At 60.2% G+C, this 24,103-nt stretch overlaps 1 protein-coding gene across 5 annotated transcripts in view; it reads left to right on the forward strand.

The window, feature by feature from the left end:
- Positions 1 to 24,103, forward strand: part of SYT2 (synaptotagmin 2) — an 87,818-nt gene that overhangs the window by 27,209 nt on the left and 36,506 nt on the right. Inside the window, exon 1 of one of the 5 annotated variants that reach the window (XM_060297411.1) lies at positions 6,660 to 6,847. The exons of 1 other annotated variant lie outside the window; for it this stretch is intronic. Coding sequence is in view for 1 of the 4 variants with exons in the window: in XM_060296424.1 (XP_060152407.1) it covers positions 21,369 to 21,373 (5 nt within the window). In the remaining 3 variants the exon portion in view is untranslated. Of the gene's footprint in view, positions 1 to 6,659; positions 6,848 to 19,424; positions 19,538 to 20,568; positions 20,759 to 21,349; positions 21,374 to 24,103 lie in introns of those variants that run through there. 3 more of the 5 variants (XM_060298106.1, XM_060296918.1, XM_060296424.1) reach the window with 3 other exon arrangements.

Here is a 24,103-nt window from a genome sequence, read left to right on the forward strand (position 1 = left end):
ACGGCTGCCTCGGCCTGAGGCACACCGGGCTGGCATCTGGAGCTGGGGGTTTGTTGCAGACGCTGCTCTTCAGCTCGGAGCTTCTGGTCCTTGTTCTCCCCAAAACCTCTTTCAGGTTTTCTTCAAGAGTCGGAGGAAGACCACGTTGCGCTCACTCCGGCTGAGGGCTGGCCCGGCCGTGGAAGCCGCGGGGAAGTGAGGGGGCGGCACCCCTGGGCTGTGCTGCACTGGCTGCTTCTCTAGACCAGCCAGTGGCCCGTGGGTGTGACCTGTCACTAGTCCTGACTGGACTCGCCTCGGCCAGCACTGCCCACGCGAGCAGATGGTGGGGAGGCCTCGGTGTGGCGCGTGTGGACCCAGGCGGGGAGCAAGGGCGTGTGTGGACCAGCCTGTTGCACCAGTGGCTGCGTGACCTGTTCAGGGCCTGTGTTGAGCAAAGATGAGGGAGCTGGACAAACCGTGATGAATTTCAATGCAGAGCCGCAACCCAGGGCCGCCGGCTGTGCCCCCCTTCACCCTGCTTCCTTGACAGCTGCGTCCAAACCGGAGACGCCAGGGGGTTAAGGCACCAGCACATCCCACCCACACTGTTCAAGGCAGACGAGGCCGTTTGGCCGGTAGAAATGCTCCCGGCTCGAGAGTGCAGTAATTAGTCCTGGCAGGAACTTCATTGATCTCCATTTAGTGGCTGGTGTAGTTGCCCCGCCCCCCGCCTGACCCCTTCCTTCTACTCGTAAATGGCTCGGGAAGAATGTCCTTCCTGAGATGGCAGCTGGGGATCTGGGGGGTCTGCGGGTCTTCAGCTACGGGGGTCTCAGGAACCTAACCCCAGTGTCAGCCAGAAGCTCCCTGGTGTCAAAGGAAACTTGGCCAAAGAGCTTTTCTGTTCCCTGCAACCCGCCCGCCTGGGTCTGGGGATAACGGCGCCCCTGGGCCCCCTCTGTCTGCCCGCAGAGCCCCAAGGTGGGGTCGTGCAGGGGACGTGCCAAGCTGCAGGGGCTGTGTTCTAAGTCCAGGCTCACATGGAGCCCTGAAAGCCCTGGCTGTGACCCCGGCTCCCGGTGCCAGGCTGGTCCCTGGGCCTCCGTCCTCCTGGGCTGCTCGGCTGTAGGCCCCTCGCCGAGCCCGCGCGCTGCATTCCCTGGAGCCCCTCCCACGGCTGCGGGGAAGTGTCACCAGGCCACAGCGGGGCCTGGCTCGCGCCCTGACCTGACAGGCAGGGGCTCCCGGTGACGCAGAGCCACGCCCGTGAGACACCCGGTCCTGGGGGGCTCCACGGGGGGCGGTGCCGTCCTTCGACCTTCCCCCAGGTCAGGGGCACCTCTGAACCCTGTGACCCTTACAGTGACTCCACCTGTGACGTCTGTGTCGCCTCCACTCCCAGCCGATGGAGCACAGACCAGACAGAGGTTCGGTACGACCTAGGTGCCGTTTCTGCACTTGTGTGAGACGCGCCATGAACTTTAGAAACACTTTCACAGGTACGATTACCTGTTTACCCCACACACCACATCTGAGAGTTTTAGACCACGTTAGGAAGAAGATTTAAAGCGCATGCGAGGAGTTTCAGCCACAGTTCCTGTGCGTGTCTGAGTGTGCCGTGCACGTATGAGTCAGGAGGCGTGCGCGTGGCGTTTGCTTACACGTGTCCGTGGGTACGACTGCACTGTTGCTGGACCCTCAGGGCACTGCGTCCCGGAGGGCCCGAGACCCTGGCCTCTGTTCTGCTCCCGCTGAGCTGTCCACCCCGTTCGTGGCGTCGGGGCCCTGACAGCGAGGGGAGGGCCCTGCTCTGCGCTCAGGTCATTACCTCGTGGGGCTTCTTGGGAAACCAGAATACACTAAAGTGTCAGTGCCTCTCTCGGGCCAGACCCGACATTCACACACACACACACACACACACACACACACGCTGTGCTGGTTGCCTGCTGCCCTGAGACCCACTCCCCACCTGCCCTCTTCTCGGCCTTGAAGGCGGGGAACTACATCTCCCAGGCTCCTTTGCCAACTGGAACCTGGGCATGTTCAGCTCTAAGGTAGGCGCTGGCAAGGCTGGAGGCTGAGGCTGGAGGCTGAGGCTGGAGGGCGGGGGGAGGCCCCTCTCCCTTTGCTCAGGAGGCCGCTCCGGCAGCCACCTGGGTGTCCTCTGTGGCTCTAGTTCCTAACAGGTGGTCCAGACTCTGGCCCTCATCGTCCCCTCCCCGCCCCCTGCCCCTGCAGCCATCCCTCTGCCAGCTGGAGAAGCTGTGCTTTCCTACTAGCGCCTCCCTCTGGGGGAGAGTTTCCCTGCTTGGCTCCTGCCCCCACACTGTCCCTCCTCTTGGTATTAAGCGTGAGACATAAAGTAGACGCAGGTTCCCAGGGAGGCCTGAGCCATCGAGCTGCTCCGCGGGCGTCAGTCTGCCCCAGTTTCCTGGATGGGAAGTTCTCTGGGTGAAGAGAATTTTACCATTTCCCCTAGCAGCTTGGATTAGATTCTGCTGAAACAGCCAGTGAAGCTGTCAGATCCCTGGGGAAATTTAAGTTAAATGAATTGTTTGGCGTCGTAAGGACCAGGGACCAGATAACCTTTTTTTCCAGTTGAGAGCTGCTGACAAAACTGACTTATTTTAGTGAGCTCTTTGAAGAAACACATTGGTGTCCCATTTATCTGCTTCTTAAATTAGGAATTGTGACCACGAAATTCTACTGAATAAGCACAACGAGTAATAAAAATATAAATGTTGGACTGATGACCAATTAATGTGGAAAAACAGAACAAGGGATGGTGTGATGGGTGTGAAGACAGACGGGAAGGGAGATAGAGCAAAGGGGGTGGGGGGAACGTGCTTGGAGGCCGTAATGAGCGGAAAGGAGAGAAATGAAGGAAGACGTGACGTGTGATGTTGTCAGGCCCCTGCTGTGACCAGTCAAGACGCCCCATCTGGACACATTTGGGGACGTTTAACTCTGGCTGTGGTTGCGGACTCCACCTGAAGGCCTGTGATATGGGTCCCCAAACAGTTCCACCAGCCCGAGGCAGAGCAGGCTCTCCTTACGCAGCGCAGCCTGGGGAGTGCTGGTCTCCAGTTCACTGAGGGCAGGACGGGCTCTGGGGCCCAGGAGAGCCTGGCTGGATTGTTGCTCCCACCCCCGCAGAAGGCGGGCTCTCCCTGGCCTGTGGGTTTCTGCTGCTGCCCGGTGCTAGCCATTCATCCAGCGCCCGGCCTGAGAACATTTCTAAAACCCCATCACTGCCCTACCACCCTGTGAGCCAGCGCTGCTGCTGGGCAAGTTGCGTCCACTCCTAAACACTGATTAAATGCTTGTTCTGTGCCAGGCCCTGGGGGTAGGAAGAGGACTAGTGTCAGTCCTGCAGCTCAGGGGCTCCCAGTCTGGGTGGGGGATTCATTCAAGGACAGAGGTAAGTGAGGAGCCCGGAGCCGGGAAGTGTGAGGGGGAGTGGGCACAGCAGGGGATGCACCCACCCACACAAGTGTCTCTGAACTGCGTCCGAAAAGTTACATCCCACCCAGGGAAGCAGAAGAAGGAGACGGCAGGTGCAAAGGCCTAGAGGTGAAAGAGAGCCTGCGTCTAGGATTTACAAGATGTTGAGGAAGCCGCAGTATAGAGGGCACACAGCTGTGGCTGGGCCGGTGGTGCTGGGAAGGAGAGTTGGGGTGAACATGAGATGAGTGGGTCATGGCAGAAATCTAACCTGCAGCCAATGGAGCCTCGAGATCCAACCATCAGTTTATAAGAACTATGCTACAGGGACTTCCCCGGTGGTGCAGTGGTTAAGAATCCGCCTGCCAGTGCAGGGGACACGGGTTGGAGCCCTAGTCCGGGAAGATCCCACATGCCATGGAGCAACTAAGCCCCTGTGCCAGAACTACTGAGCCTGTGCTCTAGAGCCCGCGAGCCACAACTACTGAGCCCGTGTGCCACAACTACTGAAGCCCACGTGCCTAGAGCCCGTGCTCTGCAACAAGAGAAGCCACCATGATGAGAAGCCCGCACACCGGGCTTCTCACATGATGAGAAGCCGCACAACAAAGAGTAGCCCCCGCTCTCTGCAACTAGGGAAAGCCCGTGTGTAGCAATGAAGACCCAATGCAGCCAAAAAACTAAATAAAATTATAAAAAGAGCTATATGACAAAGCTACGGTAATCAAAACGTTATGGCACAGGCATAAAAACAGACACACAGATCAATGGAGCAGAATAGAGCCCAGATATAAATCCACATGTATGTGGTCAATTAGTTTACAACAAAGGAGCCAAGAGTATACAAAGGGGGGAGGACAGTCTCTTCAATAAATGGTGTTGGGAAAACTGAACCCTTATCTTACACCATATACTGAAGTCAACTCAAAATAGACTTGAACATAAGACCTGAAACCTAGAAGAAAATATAGGAGTTAGAAAAAAAGGGCAAAATTTGAGACAATCAGGGAAGTTTGAATGTGGATTGGGTGTTAATACTATTAAAGAACCTTACTGTGCTAGGTGTGATAATGGCCAGATAGTCATAAAAAGATATATATATATTTTTAATTTTTTAATTTTATATTGGAGTGTAGTTGATTAACAGTGTTGTGTTAGTTTCAGGTGTGCAACAAAGTGATTCAGTTATACATATACATGTATCTATTCTTTTTCAAAGTCTTTTCCCATTTAGGTTATTACAGGATATTGAGCAGAGTTCCCTGTGCTATACAGTAGGTCCTTGTTGGTTATCTATTTTAAAGATAACAGTGTGTACGTGTCAATCCCAAACTCCCAGTCTATCCCTCCACCCCACCCTTCCCCCCGGTAACCATAGTTCGTTGAGAGAGATATTTTTTAAAAAGGCCTTTTAGTTATACTGAAGTATTTATGGGAAAAAATAACATGATATCTGGACTCACTTTAAAATACTCCAGGAAAAAAAAAAACAAACAAAAAAAACAAAGCATGAGGGATCTAGGCAAACAAGATTGGAAAATGTTCATAAATGTTGGAGCTGGGGGCCAAGCACAGGAGGCCGTTCTTTTTGCTTCTGCATGAGTTTGATGATGTCTGTAATAAAATGTCTTTGTGAGACGTTGCCTGAGTTTTGAAGCAGAGCAGACAGAAGCCCGAGGTGCCGTGAATGGGCTCTGGGAATCCTGAAGGAGGAGCCCGTTTGGAGGCAAAGCTGGGGCGCTCGATGGGGAGAATTGTTCTTCTTGCCAAGGGTGATGCCCCTTGTCCTGGAGCAGAAGGATGCCTGAGTTCTGTCTCTCGGTGACCGTGAAGGGTACCCCCCATGCTGGGCTGGGACCTCGACCCCATCCCTTGCCCCACATCCCATATCCTCAGTCTCAGGAAGGAAAACTTCAGGGCATAGGACCTGAGATGATGCTGAGGAGGGTGGCGCAGGAGCCTGGTTCTGTAGAAGGAAGGAAAGTGTTCACTGCACTCTCACCGCAGGCAGGCGCTCCCGTGCATAGGGGGATTTAATTTTCATAATAACCCTGGAAGTATTTCCATTTCCACTAGGGCAAAACCCAAGACAGCCAGAGATAAGCCGAGAGAGGTTAAGCAGCTCGCGCAGGTCCACACAGTGACTCGGGTGGAGGACAGGCTCTCCGGGGACTCGGAGCCTCTGCTGCTGCCCCTTCTCTGGGAAGGAACGAGCCACGTGTCCCTCCACCCCATCACACAGACCTGCTGACCCTGTGCACTTATGTGGACTGTCTGTGTACCTTCTGTTGACTCCTCCAACCTTATTAAATGGCTGTTACTGACCCTCTCACAGATGACGATCTGGGGCTCAGAGTGGTGACCTGACTTGCCGCGTCTCCTCAGATGGTCAGTGGCTGAGCCAGCGGTCGAAACAAGCGGTGTGTGGTGCCCAAGCTGCGTCTGTCATCTCCGTGCACAGTGTCTCCAGTGACCTGGCACCTGCCCAGAGAAGCTGGGGGCACCACCGGTCCATGTCCTGGGGCAGCCTGGCTGTCCTGTCCCTGAGTGGGTGAAGGGCAGCCCTTGGCCCTGACGCGCCCTTGAAGGGCTGCTCTGAACATCGCTGCTAACCTGAGGGTGTGAACTTTCTGGCGCCTTGCGTGCAGAGCCCTCCCCGAGGCAGGCCCAGGTCCACGGAGGGGGTCAGGAAGCCTTAGGGAGCAGCGAGGCCTCGGAGGCAGGAGGAAGACACCGGAACCTGAGGATCTGGGCCTGGTCCCAAATCTGCCGCCAGCCTTTTGCCACTCCCTGTGCCTGGGTGCCCTTCCCATGCCATGTGCTGGTGTGTGTCCCGTTCTCCCTAAGCCTTCGCCCGGAGCCCTGGCCCCTCTCTGTCCTCGGTGCACTTCCTGTGCTGTACCTGCTCTCCCTAAGCCTTCGCCCGGAGCCCTGGCCCCTCTCTGTCCTCAGTGCACTTCCTGTGCTGTATTTTGGCAGTTGTGCTGACCACGTCTTGGTCATCCTCGTGTGTCCGATGCGCAGCACGGCCTCGGTACCTGATAGACTCTCAAGGTGTTGGGCGAATGAATGAATGAGGGGTGAATGGAGGAAATGGACTAGATTGTGACCGACCCAGAGCAAATCAGGCCCCGCTCGGAGCCTGTCGCCCTTCTGCAGGATGAGGGGGTTGGGTGCTTTCTGAGCTCCAGGGCGTGGGTGGGGGAGTGGCCTGCGCCTGCAGCCTGTTCTGGGAGCAGAGGCTGGATGCGGGGCGACGGGAAGAATCGAGGCCATGGCCGAGCTTCCCTGCCTGGCGGATCCAGGGAGCGCCCGTGTTTGGGGGAATTGGCCCGTCCTCACACGTAATTATAAGGAATAGAATTATGTAAAGGGACAGGGCTGGATCGGAGGAAAAAGTACTTTGTACCTGGCAGTGACGGTGAGTGCGCTGGGGAGGGCCATCCCCCTCTCCAGACAGCTTCTCCTCCTGGCAAGCAAGGGCAGCCCAGGAGGCCCATTCTTGCCGCCTCCTGGGCGGGGTGGGGGGCAGTCAGCCTGAGCCTGCCCTTGGGTTTGGAGCTGAGGGTCCCCGAGGGCATGTGGCTTCTAAGGACCATCACTTCCTTGGCCTTTTTCTGACAAGGGGGGCTTTGCACATGTCAACCTTGGCCCCTAGTGTCGTGGCTTGTGGAGAGTAGGCTCGCAGAAGTGTTGAATGAATGAGTGAATGAGTGACCAAATGAATGAGTGAATGAATGAGTGAGTGAATGAATGAATGATTGAGTGAATGAGTGAGCAAATGAATGAGGAGAATGAACGAGTCCACGTGTCAGTGAATAAAGAATTACACGGGCCATGAGGGTGAGGGGTATTTTTGGCCCACGGTCTGACCCCCAGCCCTAGAAAAAGTCTGGAGCCGGGGGGCGGGGGGGCTCGTGAGTCCCTGACTCGAGGAACGTGGGTGCAAAGGGATGGGACGCAGCAGGAAGAACAAAGCGCTGGGGACTCTCTGCGGAGAGGAGCCAGACTGCGGTGGGCTGGGGACAGGGCCAGGGCTTGGACGTGGTGAGGACCTGGGCTCGCGCCCGCACGCTCCCACACCCGCGGGCTGGGGACCATCTTGTCCTCTGCTTCTCAAAATGTCATAATCCCCCGGGTGCCTGAACTCAACCTACTGAATGGGAATCTCTGGGGCCGGGCCTGGGGATCTGCATTCACGGAGCTTCCAGGAGAGTTTAATGCACATGAAAACCTGGCAGGCGTTTGCCTGAAGCTGCTGAGGTGGGGCGTCCAGGGGTATTTGCAGTAAACAGGAGGCATGACTTGCTGAGGGCACAGGTGCGCTCGGCCTTTTACCCCTCCCAGCAGCCCGTGACTGTGGCTGATTCCATCCCCTTACAGGTGGGGAAACCGGGGCTCTGGGGTCAGTGAACTTGCCCTGGGACCCACGGTCAGAAGGCAGAGGAGGGGGGAACCACAGTCCAGGCTCGTCAGCATTACTCTGCCTACGGGGTTCCCTCTGATTCCCGGTGGGTGTCCCCCCGACGGCTGGCCCAACCCCCTTCCTGTCCCGAGCTCGGGGCAGAGAGCTGTCACTTGCGTCCACAGCCTGTGCCCTGGTGGAAACACCTTGCAGAGGGCAGTGTCTCCCAGGCAGAGAGCTGGCTTGTTTTCATTTAAAGACCTACTGCCCCTCAGGGCCTAGAGGCACCTCCTGCCAGGCCCTGGGAGGCTGGTGGCAGCAGGGAGAGGCTCTGACCTCCTAGCCCGGAGCTCTGCGTCACCGGCTGTCACCTGGGTGGCAGATGGCAGACTGGCAGTGCCTCTCCCTGGGCTGTGCCCAGATTGGCCTGGCTGCCCCCGAGCTAGAGCCATCTGTGCCTGAGAGACCTGCCATCAGAGGAGAAGGGCAGACGGGACCTTGCAGCCCCTCCCGGTCGTGGGGAGAGAGCTCAGGGCACCGAGAGCTTTACCTGCCCCCCGGGGGGTGCCACTCACCTAGCCATGGGCAGCGGCCGGAACCACAGTTCTGCCCCCGGCCCTTTCCTTCTGCTGCTCTCCGTCTCCCTGGGGCCGCTGGGGAGAAGGCAGGGTCTTCCCATTCCACTGGCCCGGGTTTGGGTTTGTTTCCGTAGGTGACTGAACCCATCACCTTTTTAATTGGGAAGGCAGAGCTGGATCGAAAAGTTCCCTTAAAAGGAAACCCGAGAACAGGAGGAGAAGAGAGGCAGAGTGTGTGCAGAAAGCGTGTCACGTGGTGGGCAAGGGGAGGCGTCCCTCCCCCCAGAGAGCCTTGCAGCAGATTTGCTATTTGACACAACAAAGGGGGACGTTGTCACCCCCCCGGAAAAAAAGCTCATTCAGAGCGAGAGAAGGAGGGTGGGGTGGTGGGAGGGGGTCGAGCCCCCTGGATCTGAGGCGTCTCTGCATGTGTGATGGAGCCCAAGCCAGAGGCCTGGGGTCGGCGCTAAGAGGTGCTGCAGTCCGTGATCCTTGAGGTTCCCCTGGCTGCGCCCCAGGCCCCTCCTACTTCTTCCACAGAGCCCAGGGCAGAGCTGCTTGCCCGAGGGGGGGCAGGAGCGGCTGCCAGGTCCCGGAATCAGAAGGGCTGACGCGTCCTCAGGCAGCGTGGCCACCCCTTTCTGGAAGCACTTGGCTGCATTTTCCGTGGGAAATGAGGACTTTTAGGGAAAAAAAAAAACTAACGAAAAAGCGTAGCACTGCATTGCAGAGCCGATGCGACCGTGTGGGCTGCTCCTGCCTCAGGCTCGCCCTCCTGTCCTCGTGCAGCTCCAGGGGCCTCCTGGCCCTGAGGGCCGGGGCAGGACCCGAGGGACAGAGTTGGAGTGTGCAGAGTGGGGAACGGGGGCGGGCCTGGGCGGGGGGCGGCTCCCGGGGCTCTGGCCTCCGCCGCCTTCATCCCAACACCCGTGGGTCCCCATCCTCGAGGGCGCTTTTATTTTTTGTTAAATTAATTAATTTATTTATTTTTGGCTGTGTTGGGTCTTCGTTGCTGTGCGAGGGCTTTCTCCAGTTGCGGCGAGAGGGGGCCACTCTTCATCGCGGTGCGCACGCCTCTCACTGTCGCGGCCTCTCTTGTTGCGGAGCACAGGCTCCAGACGCGCAGGCTCAGTGGTTGTGGCTCATGGGCTTAGTTGCTCCGCGGCATGTGGGATTCTCCCGGACCAGGGCTCAAACCCATGTCCCCTGCATTAGCAGGCAGATTCTCAACCACTGCGCCACCAGGGAAGCCCCCTCGAGGGTGCTTTTAGCTGAAGCCTGTCCCTTTAGCTGAATCACCTTGCTCACCATTTCTCCCCTCCAAAAGGGGCCAGGCAGCCTCGGTCATTCACCCACTGCCAGCCCCCCCGAACCCCTCAGAACTGTCGGGGCTAAAGGGCCCGCGCCGCCATCTAGGCTCAGCTTTTTGGGCCAACAGAGATCCGAGGCCCCCAGCGGGGACATGCCCTGACGGGGTCAGTCAGTGAAGGGGGGCAGAGCTGGTCCCAAGCAGAGCCCAGGCTGGTGCAGGATGTGGCTGGGGACCCACTGGTTGGCCGTTCCAGGTGGCCAGTGGGTGGGGCAGCTGGGCTCCGACGCCACATATGGGGTCAGCACGATTGGCATCGCCCCAGCTTCCCTGGAGCCCTGTGCTCCCCACCCTCCAGAGGCAGAACCCACCCTCAGCTGCTGGCCCGGCCCGGCTTCCAGACCAGCTTCTGGGCTGGCCCCAGGGAAGGGGCGGGCCTGGGGCACCTCCCACCTGCCGCCCCGGGATCCTGTGTGGGGTGGAGAGGCGAGCGGGGACCCACCAGGGTTTCCGGGTCCCTGCGTTGACTGCCTGCTCCCTCCCTAACTCCTCCCCAGGGCCCCGTGGTACCCCAGCCCCCAGACAGAGGGAGGCCCGGGAAGCAGGCTCTGGGCCTTCCTGCAGGGAAGAGACTCCTGGGTCCAGAAAGATGCCCTCCAGTCCTGGGCGCCTCTTGTGGTCCCCTAAGACCTGGGACACGCCTCCTGTGCAGTGGGTCTGGACTAGCTCCGCTCAAGCCTGGGCCTGATGCACCACTGACCGTAAAGAGATTGGCCCTGCCTCCATCTAACCTTGATTTTGGGCGAGTTGGCTCACGTTTAGGGTGGGTTGTACCCCTCTGTACATCCCGTTTCAAGAAGGACACAGACATACTGGGTCTTGTCCAGAAGAGTTTGGCCAGGATGTGAGAGGCAAAGGAAGACACTGGAACAGGAGTGAACCTGACCAGACACAGGCATCCAGGGAGGCCCGGCAGCTGTTCTCAGAGAGGCAGGATGCCCGTCTCCTGGACGGCTGGACTGACCAGCAGAGGAAGCCACAGCGAGACAGATTTCAGTTAAGATAAGGAATCCACTCTAATAGCGCTTAACGATGTGAGAAGTGGGCCACTGGCTGCCAGCATTGTGTGAGCAGAGGCTGGTCCATCGGGGATGCGAGCAGGTCGGGAGTAGGTCGGAATGGAGGTGGTGGCTGGCTGCTGCCGCCCTCCCTCTGGGCACGGGCCGTTCTTCTGGGGAAGCAGCCCTGGAAGTGAGAAGGCGTCCAACACTGATACCGGGCAGGGCTTTGCTTCTCTGAGCCCCAGCGTCCTGCTCCGGAAACAAGGGCAGGGATGTCTGCCTCCTGAGGGCCGAGAGGGACGTGGAAAGACAGCACGAAGCTGGCGGGAGCCCCCACCCCGTGCCTCAGCTGACAGCGATGTTTGCTCGTCACCGACGGCTCGTGGGCACTTGGTCAGCTGTTGGTTTAACAACAGATAAAGGAAACGGGACCTAAGTGAGTCCGAGATGGAGAAGCTGAACAGGACAGCCTTGTGGAACGGGGTGCGTGTCCCTCTAGAAGGGTCGCCGCCTGGGGAGTCCAGGCCCCTCAGCTTCAACCCCCTCCTCTAAGTGGATGAGTCACAACAGGTCTTCAGCCCGGACCCCTCCTTTGAAGCCCGCCTGCACCCACCTGCACATTCAGAGTCTCCAATTGGATGCCTCACAGGTGACCCAACACCCACCTCATGCTCTCACCCACCTGCCCACGCCTGGGCCGGCTCCAGGTTTCCCGTCCCACCTGTGAGTGCCCCCCCAACCCCGCGCCTCTACATCCAACCCTTCACTCTCCTCCTCCGACATCCCGTCACCCGGTCCGGCCACGGCCGCCTCTCTCCCGGGTCCTGCAGAAGCTGCTCACTCTGCCAGGTTAATTTCTGGGCAGCCTTCAAGCCTCAGCGCAGGCGCTGCTTCCTCCAGGAAGCTGTCCTTGATCTCCCTGAGAAGTCCCTCTAATAGCCCTATAGCACCATTCCACTCTCCGTCACAGTTCTGACCTTAGCGAAGGTCTGCCGTGTGTGTCTGTGGTCGTACGATCAGTGCCAGGTCCCTAAGTGGACTGAACGCCCCATGAGGGCACCCAGAACCCAACTTCCTGGGCTTCCGGATCAGAACCAGAAGAGGAGAAAATCCACAGAGGTGGCACCGCGGAGGCCCGGTGAGGTCTGGCTCTCCAGGAGCAGCGCTGCCTCAGCACCAGTCTGCCCCCCACTCTGGAGACTGAAGCACGAGTTTGCTGGGGGTGCGCTTGGCCTGTCCCAGTCTCCGCACCCGGCCTGATCTCTTTGTCACCCCACGTGAGGTTAAGGGTCAAGGCTCATGACGCCCCACCAGGTGCCGGGATCTGTGCTGCCTCAGGGGGTTACGGTCTGAGCCAGTGGGGTGGTGCAGGAAGGTGTGCAGTGCTGGACGCGTGTGCACAGGACCGTCAGGGGGCAGCGACGGCGTCTGGGCCGCGAGGGGAGCCAGACAGTGAGAGTCAAGGCGGGGAGTGGGCACTGGGAGGCTGTGTGGCGGAAGGTTCAGGAGAGTCGGCGCTGGGCGCGGGGCCGCAGGAGCTGGGAACGGTGCTTCGGGTGGGTGCAGCCGGAAGGGGTGACACCAAGGTCCTCGGGGCAGCAGCACGGAGGTGTGAGGCCGTCGTGCCGTCAGGAGGTGCGCACCTCCCGCAGATGCTGGCGGGGGGCTGACTGCATCACCGGCTTGGGAGGAAGCCCCAGGCACCGCGGAGCTGGGAGGTGTGGCGGTGCGCGTGCGTCAAAAGCCAGCTCGAGCCGCAGGCACTGTGCTTCCTGTGTGTTTCCCTCGGGGAACCGGCCACGGATGTTCCTTCAGGAGAAGAACCTGGAGCTCAGCGTCTCGTTCATTCGAGCCCCACCGGGAACATGAGGCAGGCCCGGCTCTGCAGTCGAGGTCTTTCCATGGAGGGGTGGGTCTGCGGCGGGGGCTGGCGGTCCTTCTTCCCAGCTCCTTGGGTGACTCTGGTGGACGGAGAGGCGGAGGACCCCTGCGCTGCAGCGAGCTCCCGCCGTCCCACCGTGGGGGAGACTCCTGTCACCACGCACTTCGTGCACTGTGCTCGCGGAGGCCGAAGGCACAGAAGACAGCCTGAGCGTCAGCGTTGGTCTGGGACCATGTCCCGCGGAAGCCAGACTCCAGCAACTGAGGGAGACGTGGGCGATGGAGCTGAGGGGCTGTGTGGTGGGTCCTGGGGGGGCAGCGGAGACGGGGGCTGGAGCCCTCGCGTGTGCACGGCCCCAGCGCTCCATGCTCTGCCGTCACCACCACGCTGACACACGCCTGCTTCTCCCCACAAGCCAGGCGGGGGGCGCGGAGGGGAGGCACCCCTTCCCCAGCATCGGCTGCACCAGCTCAGCTGAGGGCCAGGGCCAGCGAGCAACAGGCAGACCCGCAGGTAGGTCAGGGCCAGGGTGTTGGGTCGGCTGGGACTCTGCTGTTGCCCTTTCTCGGGAGCTACAGAGATCTCTTTCCGCTCCGATGCTGCCACAGCCCAGCAGCCTCTCACCCAGGGCCCCAGGTCTGGCGCGCCTGGAGGGGCAGCTCTGTGCCTTACAGGCTCTTAGTGGGCAGAGAGCTCGCCGGCATCTGTGTACTCTCAAAGGGGAGAAGCCGTCAGCTCAGTGTCTTCTCTGGTCGACTGTGATGTGCTGTCTGGTACCTGAGTGTCTGCTGGTCACTTCAGACGCAGTGGGGGGTACGGTGGCTGCAGTCCACACTCGTGACTTGGGAGGAACGCTGCTCTGTGCTCTTTCCTCAGGGTCGGAATCTCTGGTGGTGGGAAGGCAGGATGCAGGTGTAATAACTGATTTATCTTTTCCTTAAAGTAGATAATGGGTGATTTGTCAATACAGCTTTCCTTTGGGGGAAAACCCCCAGAAAAAACAAACAAAAAAACAACCGCTCTCCCGGCTGAGGTCGGTGGGGATGGACACCACTTCAGACTCCACAGTCAGCTTGCGTGGCTTAGTAAAGATGTGCCTTAACTTTCCAATTCTGTAAAATGGGTAGAACGATATGTGGCTAGAAACTCGCACCCGAGACCTTTAGGAAAGAGAAAGGAGATGGTTTGGGGGCATTTCACAGCTGCTCAGACCTGAGATAGAAGCTATTAGAGAAAGAAGCACTGAGGTGGTGAGAACTGACCAGCCTGAGTCCAAGTCTGGGACCAAAGCTGGTTGCTGTCCCTTGTTAGGTTACTAACATCTTCAGAGCAAGTGTTTCTCCATGTTCTATGAATCAGTGTCTTCCGAAGGCACATCTCCCATCCAAACCCCCTTCCTGAGGTCCAGGCCACGTTTCCAAGCGCCTCCTGGATATTTCCTCCTGAATCTGGCCCTGCTCCCCACGTGGACTCCCAGCTCGTACCTCCCTAGACCCCTGCCCACCGTGCCCCTGCTTGTAATGAACGACCTCATTCCCCTTCCAGTCACCAGCCAGACCCAGGAGCCGTCCGACCCCCGTGTCCCCTCACCCCATCCAGTTGCCCAGCGTGGGGTCTCCCCCTTAGCCTGGCGGGGTCGTCTCCCCTGACCCAACAGCCCTGCTGCCCGTGTGGGTCAAAGCTGGTCCCTTCAGCCCGGCCGGGCCACACGAGTTTTCCTGTCTCCCAGTGCACATAAAGTTATGTTTACACCATCCTGTGGCCTCTTCAGTGTGTGGTGGCAGGATGTCTAAAAACACAACGTGCATACTGTAATTTAAAAATACTTTGTTGGTAAAAATGCTAACCATCACCTGAGCCTTCAGCTACTCTCGTAGGAACATCAAAGACCACTGCTCACAGATCATAAGTACAACACTAATGAAAAAGGTTGAAATATTCTGAGAATTACCAGATGTGACACAGAGACACAGAGTGAGCAAAGGCTGTTGGAAAAAAGACACCGATGGGCTCGCTCGTCTCGGGGGCTGCACGGACCTTCTGTTAGTGAAAACGCAGAGTCTGCGAAGCACAGTAAAGGGAGAGGGCCTGTGTGTGAACCCCCCCCCTCCCCCGGCTCTGCCCGGTGCCTCCGCCTCCATGCTTGTCAGCACTCGGTGCCCGCGCCCTGGCTGAGCACCTCCCCTTCCCAGGGAGTTCCCATGGCTCCGCCCCCTCGAGGCACCCTCCTCCCGGTCCAGGCCTCCAGGTGGACAGCTGCCCTGAGCCCGTGTCCCTTGCTCCATCCTGATGCAGACCCTCACGGGCAGGGGTTGTGTCCCAGCTCTGTCGGACTGCTGTTTACACACCCCCAGTCACAGGAGTCAGTTATCCTGGCTTCCCGAACTCTCTGGGAAGATCCTCCGAGCTCAGACCCAATTCCTTTTCCTCTTGGGGGTCTCTCCCAAACTCGGTGGCCTGCATGTCTGGCCTGAGTCCGGAGAGACCTTGGAATCGCTCCCATGCCTGGGAGAAGCCTGTGTGGGAGTGGCCTTTTGCGCAGCGGGGGCTGGAACTGGGTTTATGGCCGCCGGTGGTCCTGGGCATGTGGGAGTGGCCTTTTGCGAAGGGGGGGCTGGAACTGGGTTTATGGCCGCGGGTGGTCCTGGGCAGGGGGAGTGGCCTTTTGCGCAGGGGGGGCTGGAACTGGGTTTATGGCCGCGGGTGGTCCTGGGCAGGGGGACCTGAACCCTGGCTCTGGCACTTCCCAGCTACGGGAACTGGGCAAATCCTTTGCATTTTTGAGCTTCGGTTTTCTCAGCTGTGAGCTGGGGACAAACACCCGTTTTATAAGGTAGCTGTAAGGATTAGGTAGGACCCAAGTGCCCACACCCCGTCCAGCTTACAGTTAGGAATGAGGGGCCTAATATCGATCAGCGAAGCAGGTGGCGGAGGCGGGCAGGGTGCAGCCTCTGAGCAGAACATCAGAGCTCATACCCTGCGGCTTCTGCTCCCTTGCTGTGCGACCTTGGGCAGGTTGCCGTGTGACCTCTGTCTGCCTCTGTAAAATGGGAATAAGAAACATTAAGCACACACTCGGTGTGTCTCCTGTCATCACCATCTCAGAACCCGAACCTGTCCACCTGCTCCTCCAGGAAACCTCCCCACCCCCGCCGGCCTCACCTGGCCAGCGTCCCAGGAGCCTCCGCAGGCTGCCCGGCGGGGCGCCTCTCTGCTGGGCGGCCGCTTGTCCACTTGCGGCTGGGCTGTCTCGTGCCCCCCGAGACATTCTCACTCTTTCAGAGAGCGAATGAGAACACTCAGGGGTGAAATGCTCCTTTCGGGGGTAGGTATCCCAGCAGGTGGCCGGGGCCCTGCCCTGCTTCCCAGGTCACCGGGTCAGAGGAGGTCAAGGGCCAGCCACTCTCCCCCTGCTGTCGGGCCCTTCCCTCGGGCCCTCAAGCCCTGTCGTGGGGTCTGGCTCACTGTCAGCTGCATTCCTTCTCTCTGACCATTTCTTCATCCGAGACCCCCATTTAACGGGTGGCACATACGCCACCCGTGCCTGGAGCCCAGCTGTAGACGCAGTTTGTTTCCCCAGGTGCCGCTCGTTAGCCCCACATCAAGTGGATGCAAATAAATTCTCGGGTCAGGGGTGTCAGCAGACTCCTCAGGTTTGACGTGGCCCATCCTGCACCCCTTGTGTCACGACATACGAACCGCCTGGCACGTGGAAAGGCACTCGGTAAACAGGAGCTGCTTTTCTGTCTACCCATCTGTAGAGATAATATAAAAAAGAGCTAACACTTACTGGGCACCCGTCACATCCCAGACACTGTTCTAAGTTTTTTAATGTTTTTTTACTCATGCAATATTCACAGTGATTGTATGAGGCACAAACAATTTTTGTCCTCATTTTACAGAGGAGGCACAGAGAGGTTAAGTAACCTGCCTAAAGTCACACAGCTGCTAAGCGGCAGAGCCAGGGTTCACTCCCAGCGTCTGGCTGCGGAGCCTATGTTCTTAACCCCGACAGCATCCACCATGTGGCCGGGACGGCAGTGAGGGTCCCGTCCTTCAAAGTCTGTGGTCCCAGACTGCTGCTTAGATTGTCCAGTGAAGCCCAGGGGGAGGAAGGGAGGAGGGAGGGGGAGGGCCACCGTTAGCACGAGTGGTGGTTACGGCGGTGACTGCAGGATTTAGAAGCTCTTTGCAGAAACCCATTTGCTATAATTCTGGAAGGAAGAGCTGAGGATCATTACTTTGTCTGGACAGGTTTGAAGTGGGGAGGAACTCGGTCAAGAGGCTTTAGAGAGGCCTCTTCTCCCTTCCCTCCCTCCTCCCTCTCCCCTCACTGAGCTGGCCGGGCTGGGGGTTGGGGGAAGTTTCTAGCCAGGCCACCGTGGCTACTTCCCCAGGGGACCAGCTGTGGGGTGTCAGGCCGTAGGGCTGGGGAAGGGCCATCCACCTCCCTGGCAGCGGCCTTCACGAAGGCCCAGATCAGACAGAAAGGAGGACATGGAAGGGCAACAGGAAGCCAACCCAGGGAGACGGCCAAGGCCCCTGGGGCCCCCTCCTGACTGCCCCCACCCTATCCTGCAGGGCTGGCCTCAGCCCAGGTCTGGGGCAGCTCGGGGGTCTCTGCAGAGGAGGCGCCAAAGGACCCCTCCAGAGGCTGGGGACGCGGATTTCACTGGACGTGGCTTTCGGGGAGATGCTGACGCAGAGTGTGACAGAGGCCACCCTGCCTCCCGGCTCTGCCACCGGGGCTCCACACCCGGGCTGTGCTGGCACCCGAGGCCAATGCAGGGAGAAAGCAGAGAACCCGGCTGCCAGCACTGGAGAGGCCAGGCCTGGGCGGGGAAGGAAGGAGTGGCTGCAGCCGCTCTCCGCTCATCCCGGAAGCCGGGGGCCGACGTTAGGGTTCAGGAGCCGCTAAGTGAGAGGGGGCTGGGGGTCAAGGAGAGCAGATATATTTGGTCCCTGGGGAGAAGGCTGGCAGTAGAGCGACGTGTCCACCCTCTGTTCCTTCTTTACCAGCAGAAGCTGACACCGTGCGCCAGCCACGGCATCGCGCTGGTCTCTGTACGTACATCACTCCTTGAATCCCCACAGTAACTCTGATTTAGAATTAGAGTTAGAATCCCTGTGGTGCAGGTGAGAAACCGAGGCTTAGAGAGGTTGCCCAAGATCACACAGCATCCGAGCGGCAGTGCCAGGATTCCAGCCTCAGAACCGCTAAGATTTATTGAGGTCCTTCCCACCTGGAGCTCACGGTCTGGGGACGGGGAGATAAGAACAAGAACAGGCGACAGGTGCTGCAGAGGAGAAGCATGGTGCAGGGGAGGAGGCGTCGGGGAAAGACTGGCAGGATGAAGGGGGTGGTGGGTGACAGTGTGGGTGGAGGGGACAGCGTGGCCAGAGGTTCTGTGTGTGGCAGGAAAGAGCACAGCCCTTTAAGGACCTGCAAGGGGATCAGTGCAGCTGGAGCACAGAAGGCAAGCGTGGCAGTGCCAGGTGAGGCTGGGGGCTGGGTAAGGGCCACATCTAGTGACGTGCACCGGAAGCCGACGGGGGAAGACAGGGTAGCAGGGGCAATGGCGGGGGGGAGGTAAGGAGCCCCCGGGAGGAAGAGGCGCAGCTATAGCTGTGCACTAGCCTGTGTGGACCAGGGGAGGGCCAGTATGTGGGGTCACGGGACCCGACTCCGTGCCTCACTCGGCACGGAGACGGGACCTTGGGAAGCCTTTGGGCACTTCCTGTGCCACAGTGGAGGGAAAACCTGTCCCGTCCTTGCCTCGCTGCCTCTGGGATTGTTGAAAAGACTCAAGTGAAATCAAGGCTGTAAGCCGTTTTCACCGCCACCCCCCCACGCCCCGGGAGAGGGGTCCTCTGGTGCTTGAGAGGCTCCAAGCTGCCTCTTTTCAAGGGGCCTCGGTGCTCCCACCTCCCCGTCTAGATCCCGGCCCTGCCTGTGCACATGTCACCTGACCCTTCAGAACCCCAGCCCCCAGCAGAAGGGTGCAGTGGAGGGAGCGCAAACCTCAAACACAGGTACCCTCCGGAGGAGCAGACAGCCCTGCCCAAATGCTTTGTTTTCCCATGATGAGACCATTTTATCAATTCTTGGACCATTTTACTGGAGGCAGCTTTGAGTGAGGCTCAGGGATCTTTTGATCCATTTTACCAGAGGGAGCCATGAGGGCCATTTCATCCATCCCCCTGCACCCAGCAGCATGATTGTCCAATCATTAAGCCACAGGCTTTCTAATCAAGCAGGATGGCATCCCAGGACCCTGGGCATCAGGAAATCCCAGTGTCTGACCTGAGTCCAGCGGCAAAAGATGCTTTTGTGGGATTTCAAAGGAGAAGCATTTCCTTCTCCAGGGAGAAGCAGAAGAGGGACAGCCAGGTGACAGGTCCCCCCTCAGTGTGGGAGACCCGCAGCTGGGGTGTGGGGTGTGGAGAGGTGGGGGGAACCCCCTGGTGTCCTCCTGCGGAACAGCTGACCTTGAGCCCTTGACCCTCAGGAGGAATGGTGAGGGGTCAGCAGCACTGACTAGAGGGTCTCGGGCATCAGTCCTGTCCCCCTCTTCCCGCCCACGTGCCCCTCAGCCAGGTATGCGGGTGGCACACGCCCTCTGCCACGCTGGCAGCCTGGAAACGCCGAGTCAGCGTTTTCTGCAGACCAGGGTCCGTGCCTGGCTGGCTCTAAAGGGAGGCTGCAGCCCAGCGAGAGCAGCGGTGCCGCCGCCGCACTGCAGTGGCCCGGCTCCCAGCGATGTGGCTGGCGGGCTGGGGACGCAGGGAGGAGGGAGACAAGGGGGGTTGCAGGTACCAGGAATTCCAGGGGTTCCTTGCTCTGACTCCGCGGAGATGAGGAGCCCCGAAGCCTGAGTAAGGCCTCCCCCAACACACAGGATTTGGGGGTGTCACTTCCTGGGTCGAACCCCAAACTTGATCCAGGATTCTGAGTATGCAGACCGGGAGCAACCGGGGAGGAGCTGCTGAGAGCGGAGGGGAGGGGGGAAGGTGGGGATGGGGGCCGCCTGGCGCCAGCGTTAAGTGCTGCGCGGCTGAACTGGGGTCCTGAGATCTGGGCGGTGGGCGCTGAGGGCCCAGTGTGGGGTTCAGGAGTGAGACCAAGGCACAGAGGCGACCCCGGGCTGGCGTCCTCCCTGCCCGTCCCGCCTTGTGGGTGTGGGGAGTACCTGCCTCTGTTCAGGGGGCCCAGGCCTCGCCTCCTCGAGAGGGAGAAGCTGTGGGTTCTCATGAGGGAGCCGGTCCGGGATCCTGTGCCCCAGACGCTTCCTCCTCCCCCGCAGGGCCCCTCCGCCCGCGTTCTCTCCTCCCCGAGACGCGGGGGGCGCGGGGGGCGCGGGGGGGAGAGCCCTGGGCACCAGTCGGGACTCCGTGCTCGGACGGGTGCAGGGGTGCTGGGCCGGGGCTGTCGGGGCTCTTGGGCCCGACGCCCCGCCTCCCCCGCCCCTTTTGTCTCCACCGCTCCTCTTCGCCTCCCTCCCTTTTCTTTTCTTCCTCGACTCAGGAAAACCTTCATCCGTAGCCCCCGAAGCAAATCGGCTCCCTCCCACCCGTTAGCTGGTTCCCGATCGCGGGGAGGCCCCCCGCCCGCCGTCCTTCCCAGCCAATCCCCAAGCCCGTGGGTGGCGGGGTGCTGGGGGGAGTGTCGCAGGGGGCGCGCGGCGGGCGGGAGCGCCTCCGCAGCGACGGGCTCCCCGAGGGGCTCTGGGGTCGCGCGGCCGGCCCCGCTCACCGCAAACTTCTCCCCCTCCCCGCCCGCGCCCCCGCCTCCTGCCAGCCACCGCCCCGGCCCGAGAGGGGGCAGGATCGCGGGGCGGGGACCTGCGCTACGGCCGGCGGGGGTCGCCCTCGGAGGCTCGGCCCGCGCCGCGTGCTGGCGGATGTGAGGAGCATCTGATTGGCCGGCGGGCGCGGGGCAGGTGTTACTACTGCGGCGCGCGAGGGAGCGGGCGGGCGGAGCGGAGCCGCAGCGGCCGGGCACCGGGAAGGCGGAGAGGGGCCTGGACTCCGGGAGCGCGGCGTCCTGCCCGCTGCCCTCGCCGAGAGCTCGGGCTCACCGCGCCGGAACGTCCCCGGGTAAGAGCGGCCGGGCGGGGCGGCCGGGGCCGGGGGCGCGGGCGGATGCAGGCGCCCACCTGGGACGCCCGGACTCTGGGCTCGGCGCTCGCGGCGGATGAACCGGGTGCGGGACGGGGCTCCGGGAGTCCGCTTGCGCCGGAATTACCCTGATGGTCCCTGGGGAGGTGTCCTGAATTATCCCAGGAACCCCTCTCCGAGAGCCGCGGGAAGGGCGCCGCGGGGGGCGGATGGAGTGGGTGCGCGTTGGAGAGTGAGTGCGGGCGCGGGACCCCCGCGGAGACGGTGAGGGAGCGGGGCGCGCCGGGGACCTGGCGGAGCACGGAGCTCGCTTCCTTTCCGCGCCCCCCGCCAGGCCGCGGCCGTCCGGGCCGGGGATGGGCGGCGGCGTCTTCCGCCCCTTCCTCTCCACGAAACTTTTTCATGCACGAGCCAGCGCGCTGCCCGGTACATCGGGGGAAGCAAGGACCCCAGGATCCTGGCAAGCGGCGGAGCTTGGAGAGACCAAGGAGGGGGTGGGGAAGGAGCAGCAGGGCAGTAGGAGAGCAGGCTCTACTCATTCTGCTGTGTGACCTTGGACGAGCTGCTGCACATCTCTGATCTCCGGGTGATGGGGTGCGTGGTTCCCCAGTGGGGAGCGGGGACGTGTGGGGGCAGGGCAGTGGGTGAACAAGCCCACGGGCGCACCTGCCGGGCCTGGGCGCTTAGAAATGAGTCGTCTTTGTTCTCCCACCTGTCTGCGGCAGCTCAGCGCTCCCTTCCTGAGGGCGGCGGGGGTGGGGGGTGCGGTGTGGAGCTGCGCTCGCAGCGTGCCTGGGGGGAGTCGGGAAGCTTCCATACCAACCCCGCCTATGACCTTGGACGGCTCACTTATCCCTCTGGGCCTCAGTATCCTCATCTGGAAAATGGGGGTTTGGAGTTCATGGTGTCTGAAGTCCCCCTCAGTCCTGGCCCGCCCGCAGGTGAGGTGAGCTCAGCACATCCCTTCTGTGACCTAGCCTCTGGGGAAACTGTAGCTCCCTTCTCCAACAAGGCAGCAGGGCTGTGAGACTCAGAATCTCCCACACCGCCCACCCTCTTTGTAGGGGCAAGGCCTCTCCTGGAGAAAAGTCCCAGTGCTGGACAGGAGGCCTGTGGGTTCAGGGGGTGTCAGGGGCCTCCCAAGGTCACGCTTGTGTCCAGGATGAGGTGGAGGTTCTGAAAGGTCTGCACCGTGATGGCCCGTAGCACCCCTCCGTGCACCTCGCTGCCCTTGCCGGGAGAGTCTAACCTGACGCCTCCTGGGGGTGCCTCTGGCTCTGCTCCAGTCGAGATGCGCAGTAGCTTCTCACTGAGCCTCAGGGTGCTGTGGTGAGGGTCCTGGTTTAAGATAGGAGGCCTGAGTCTGATTCCAGGTGCTGCCTCCCATTTGTGTGACCTTCTGTGACCTCGGGCAAGCCCGTTTCTTGCTCTCCTCGCCTATACATGGAAGGGGTTGAACTAGGTGGCTCCCCGGGACCCTCCCAGCCCTGCAGTCCTGTGGCTGCAGTTCTGGGCTGGAGTCTGATCGTAAGAAGTGGGCTTGGCTGGGTGGTGGGGCAGGTGGCCCTGGAATTCCCAGTGCACATCTGTCTGCAGAGTGGAGACTGCTGGAGAGAATTACTCGGTACGAGTGGGCCACTCGGTATGAGTGCGCGCCCCCGCCATGCGTCCTCGGGAAGCCCGGGCTCACTGGTTAGTGGCTGCGTGACCTTGAGCAAGTTACTCTATGTCTCTGAGCTTCAGTTAGTTGTCGGACAAAATGGTAACAGCTGTGGTGTTTAGGTTGGCGTGAGAAGTAAATGAGAAACACATGTACGACGCTTAGTCCCGTGCGGAGCCTTCCAAGTCCCGAGCCCGCAGCTACTGCCAATGAGAAATATGAAGACCTGCGGGGAGCGGGGCCAGAGGCCGGAGGTGGGGGTGGGGATGGACTGGCGGTGTGATCTCCCTGCAGCTTCCAGAGCGTCTCTGCAGAATGGCGACAGCGGCGCTGCCTGCCTCTCCCTGTCTCTGTCTCTGTCTGTCTCTGTCTCGGATCATTCGCGTGATTCTGCAGCAGAAACTTCACGGGAAAGAAAGAAAATGCTTGACTTCCCTGTAATGTCGCCTCTTTTCTGCTGGTTCCCCCGGCCCCACCTCCTGCCACACCTCCCATCCCTTCTGCGGTTACAAGATGGGCTTCACTCCATCCACCCCCGCCCCCAGCCTTGGAGGAAGGAGCCGACTGGAGCCGAGAGGGGGTGAGGCTGGCCCCCTGGACTGACAGCCAGAGCTCATCTGCACCCAGGGCTGCAGCGGGAGAGTGGCAGAGGCACCGGCCCTGCCTGGGGGCGCTCTCGGGACCCTGGGGTGTCAACACGGGTGCGCTGGTGGGTGAGTCGTGGGGTTCCCATGGACTTGCCGTGTGACCTTAGGCAAGTCACACCCCTTGGGCCCCTGTTTTCTCAACTGCAAAGTAAAAGGTTGGTTTAGATGCTCGAAGGGCCTTCTTGCCTGTGACCCTGTGGGGTCTGCCTTTGCTGAGGCTGGGGGCGGGGTATGTGGGAGGTTTGCGGAGTCACGCGGGCACTGCCTCTCACCACCCCTCTGTTAAGGTCCTGCGACAGCCTGCGAGGAGATGATGACATCTCCTCAGCAAGAATGCTGGGGCTTAAGAGCAAAGGCTTTGCAGACAGACAGGTTCAAACTCCTGTCTTGGCTCTTTCCATATTAGCTGTGTGAATTGGGGCAAATTACTTGACGTAACTGAGGCTCAGTTACGTCATCTGTGAAATAGGAACAATGTTACCTACTTCTTAGGATTCTTCTGAAGATTACACGGGAATAATTAATGTAAAACTTCTGGGATGTGGGGAGTTCTTAGTGTGCATTGAGTGCTGCATGAGGAATGGGCTTTTTGAGGTTCTGCGTCATCACAGAGGGGACTCAGGCTAGCGGAAGGGCGGTGTGGAGCCCACCGTCCCGCAGGTGTTGCCATGCGCAGCTGCTGAGGAGCCCCACCTTCCACCATCCTGCTCTCACTCGACTCTGCCTGGGGCTTCAGGAGCTGGTTCTCGTCACAGGGCCTTGGGGGGCAGGGGCTGCCGGCGGAGGCCAGTCTGCAGAGAGGAACTGGGAGGCTGACAGAAGCCCCTGGTGACAAGGATACAAGGCAGAGGCCCGACAGCCTCCGCTCAAGGTTAGTGGTGAGGAAAAGGCTGGCAAATAGGGCCTTGGAGAAAAGGCATCACCGCCCACGGGCCACGTGAGGTGAGTGGACCCCAGCCTGGGGTGCCGGAAGGGACCCTGGGGGTCATCTCATTCAGTCTCTGACTTTGATGGTGG

Source organism: Globicephala melas, chromosome 1 (genome assembly GCF_963455315.2).
Source record: "Globicephala melas chromosome 1, mGloMel1.2, whole genome shotgun sequence".
Lineage (NCBI taxonomy): Eukaryota > Metazoa > Chordata > Mammalia > Artiodactyla > Delphinidae > Globicephala > Globicephala melas.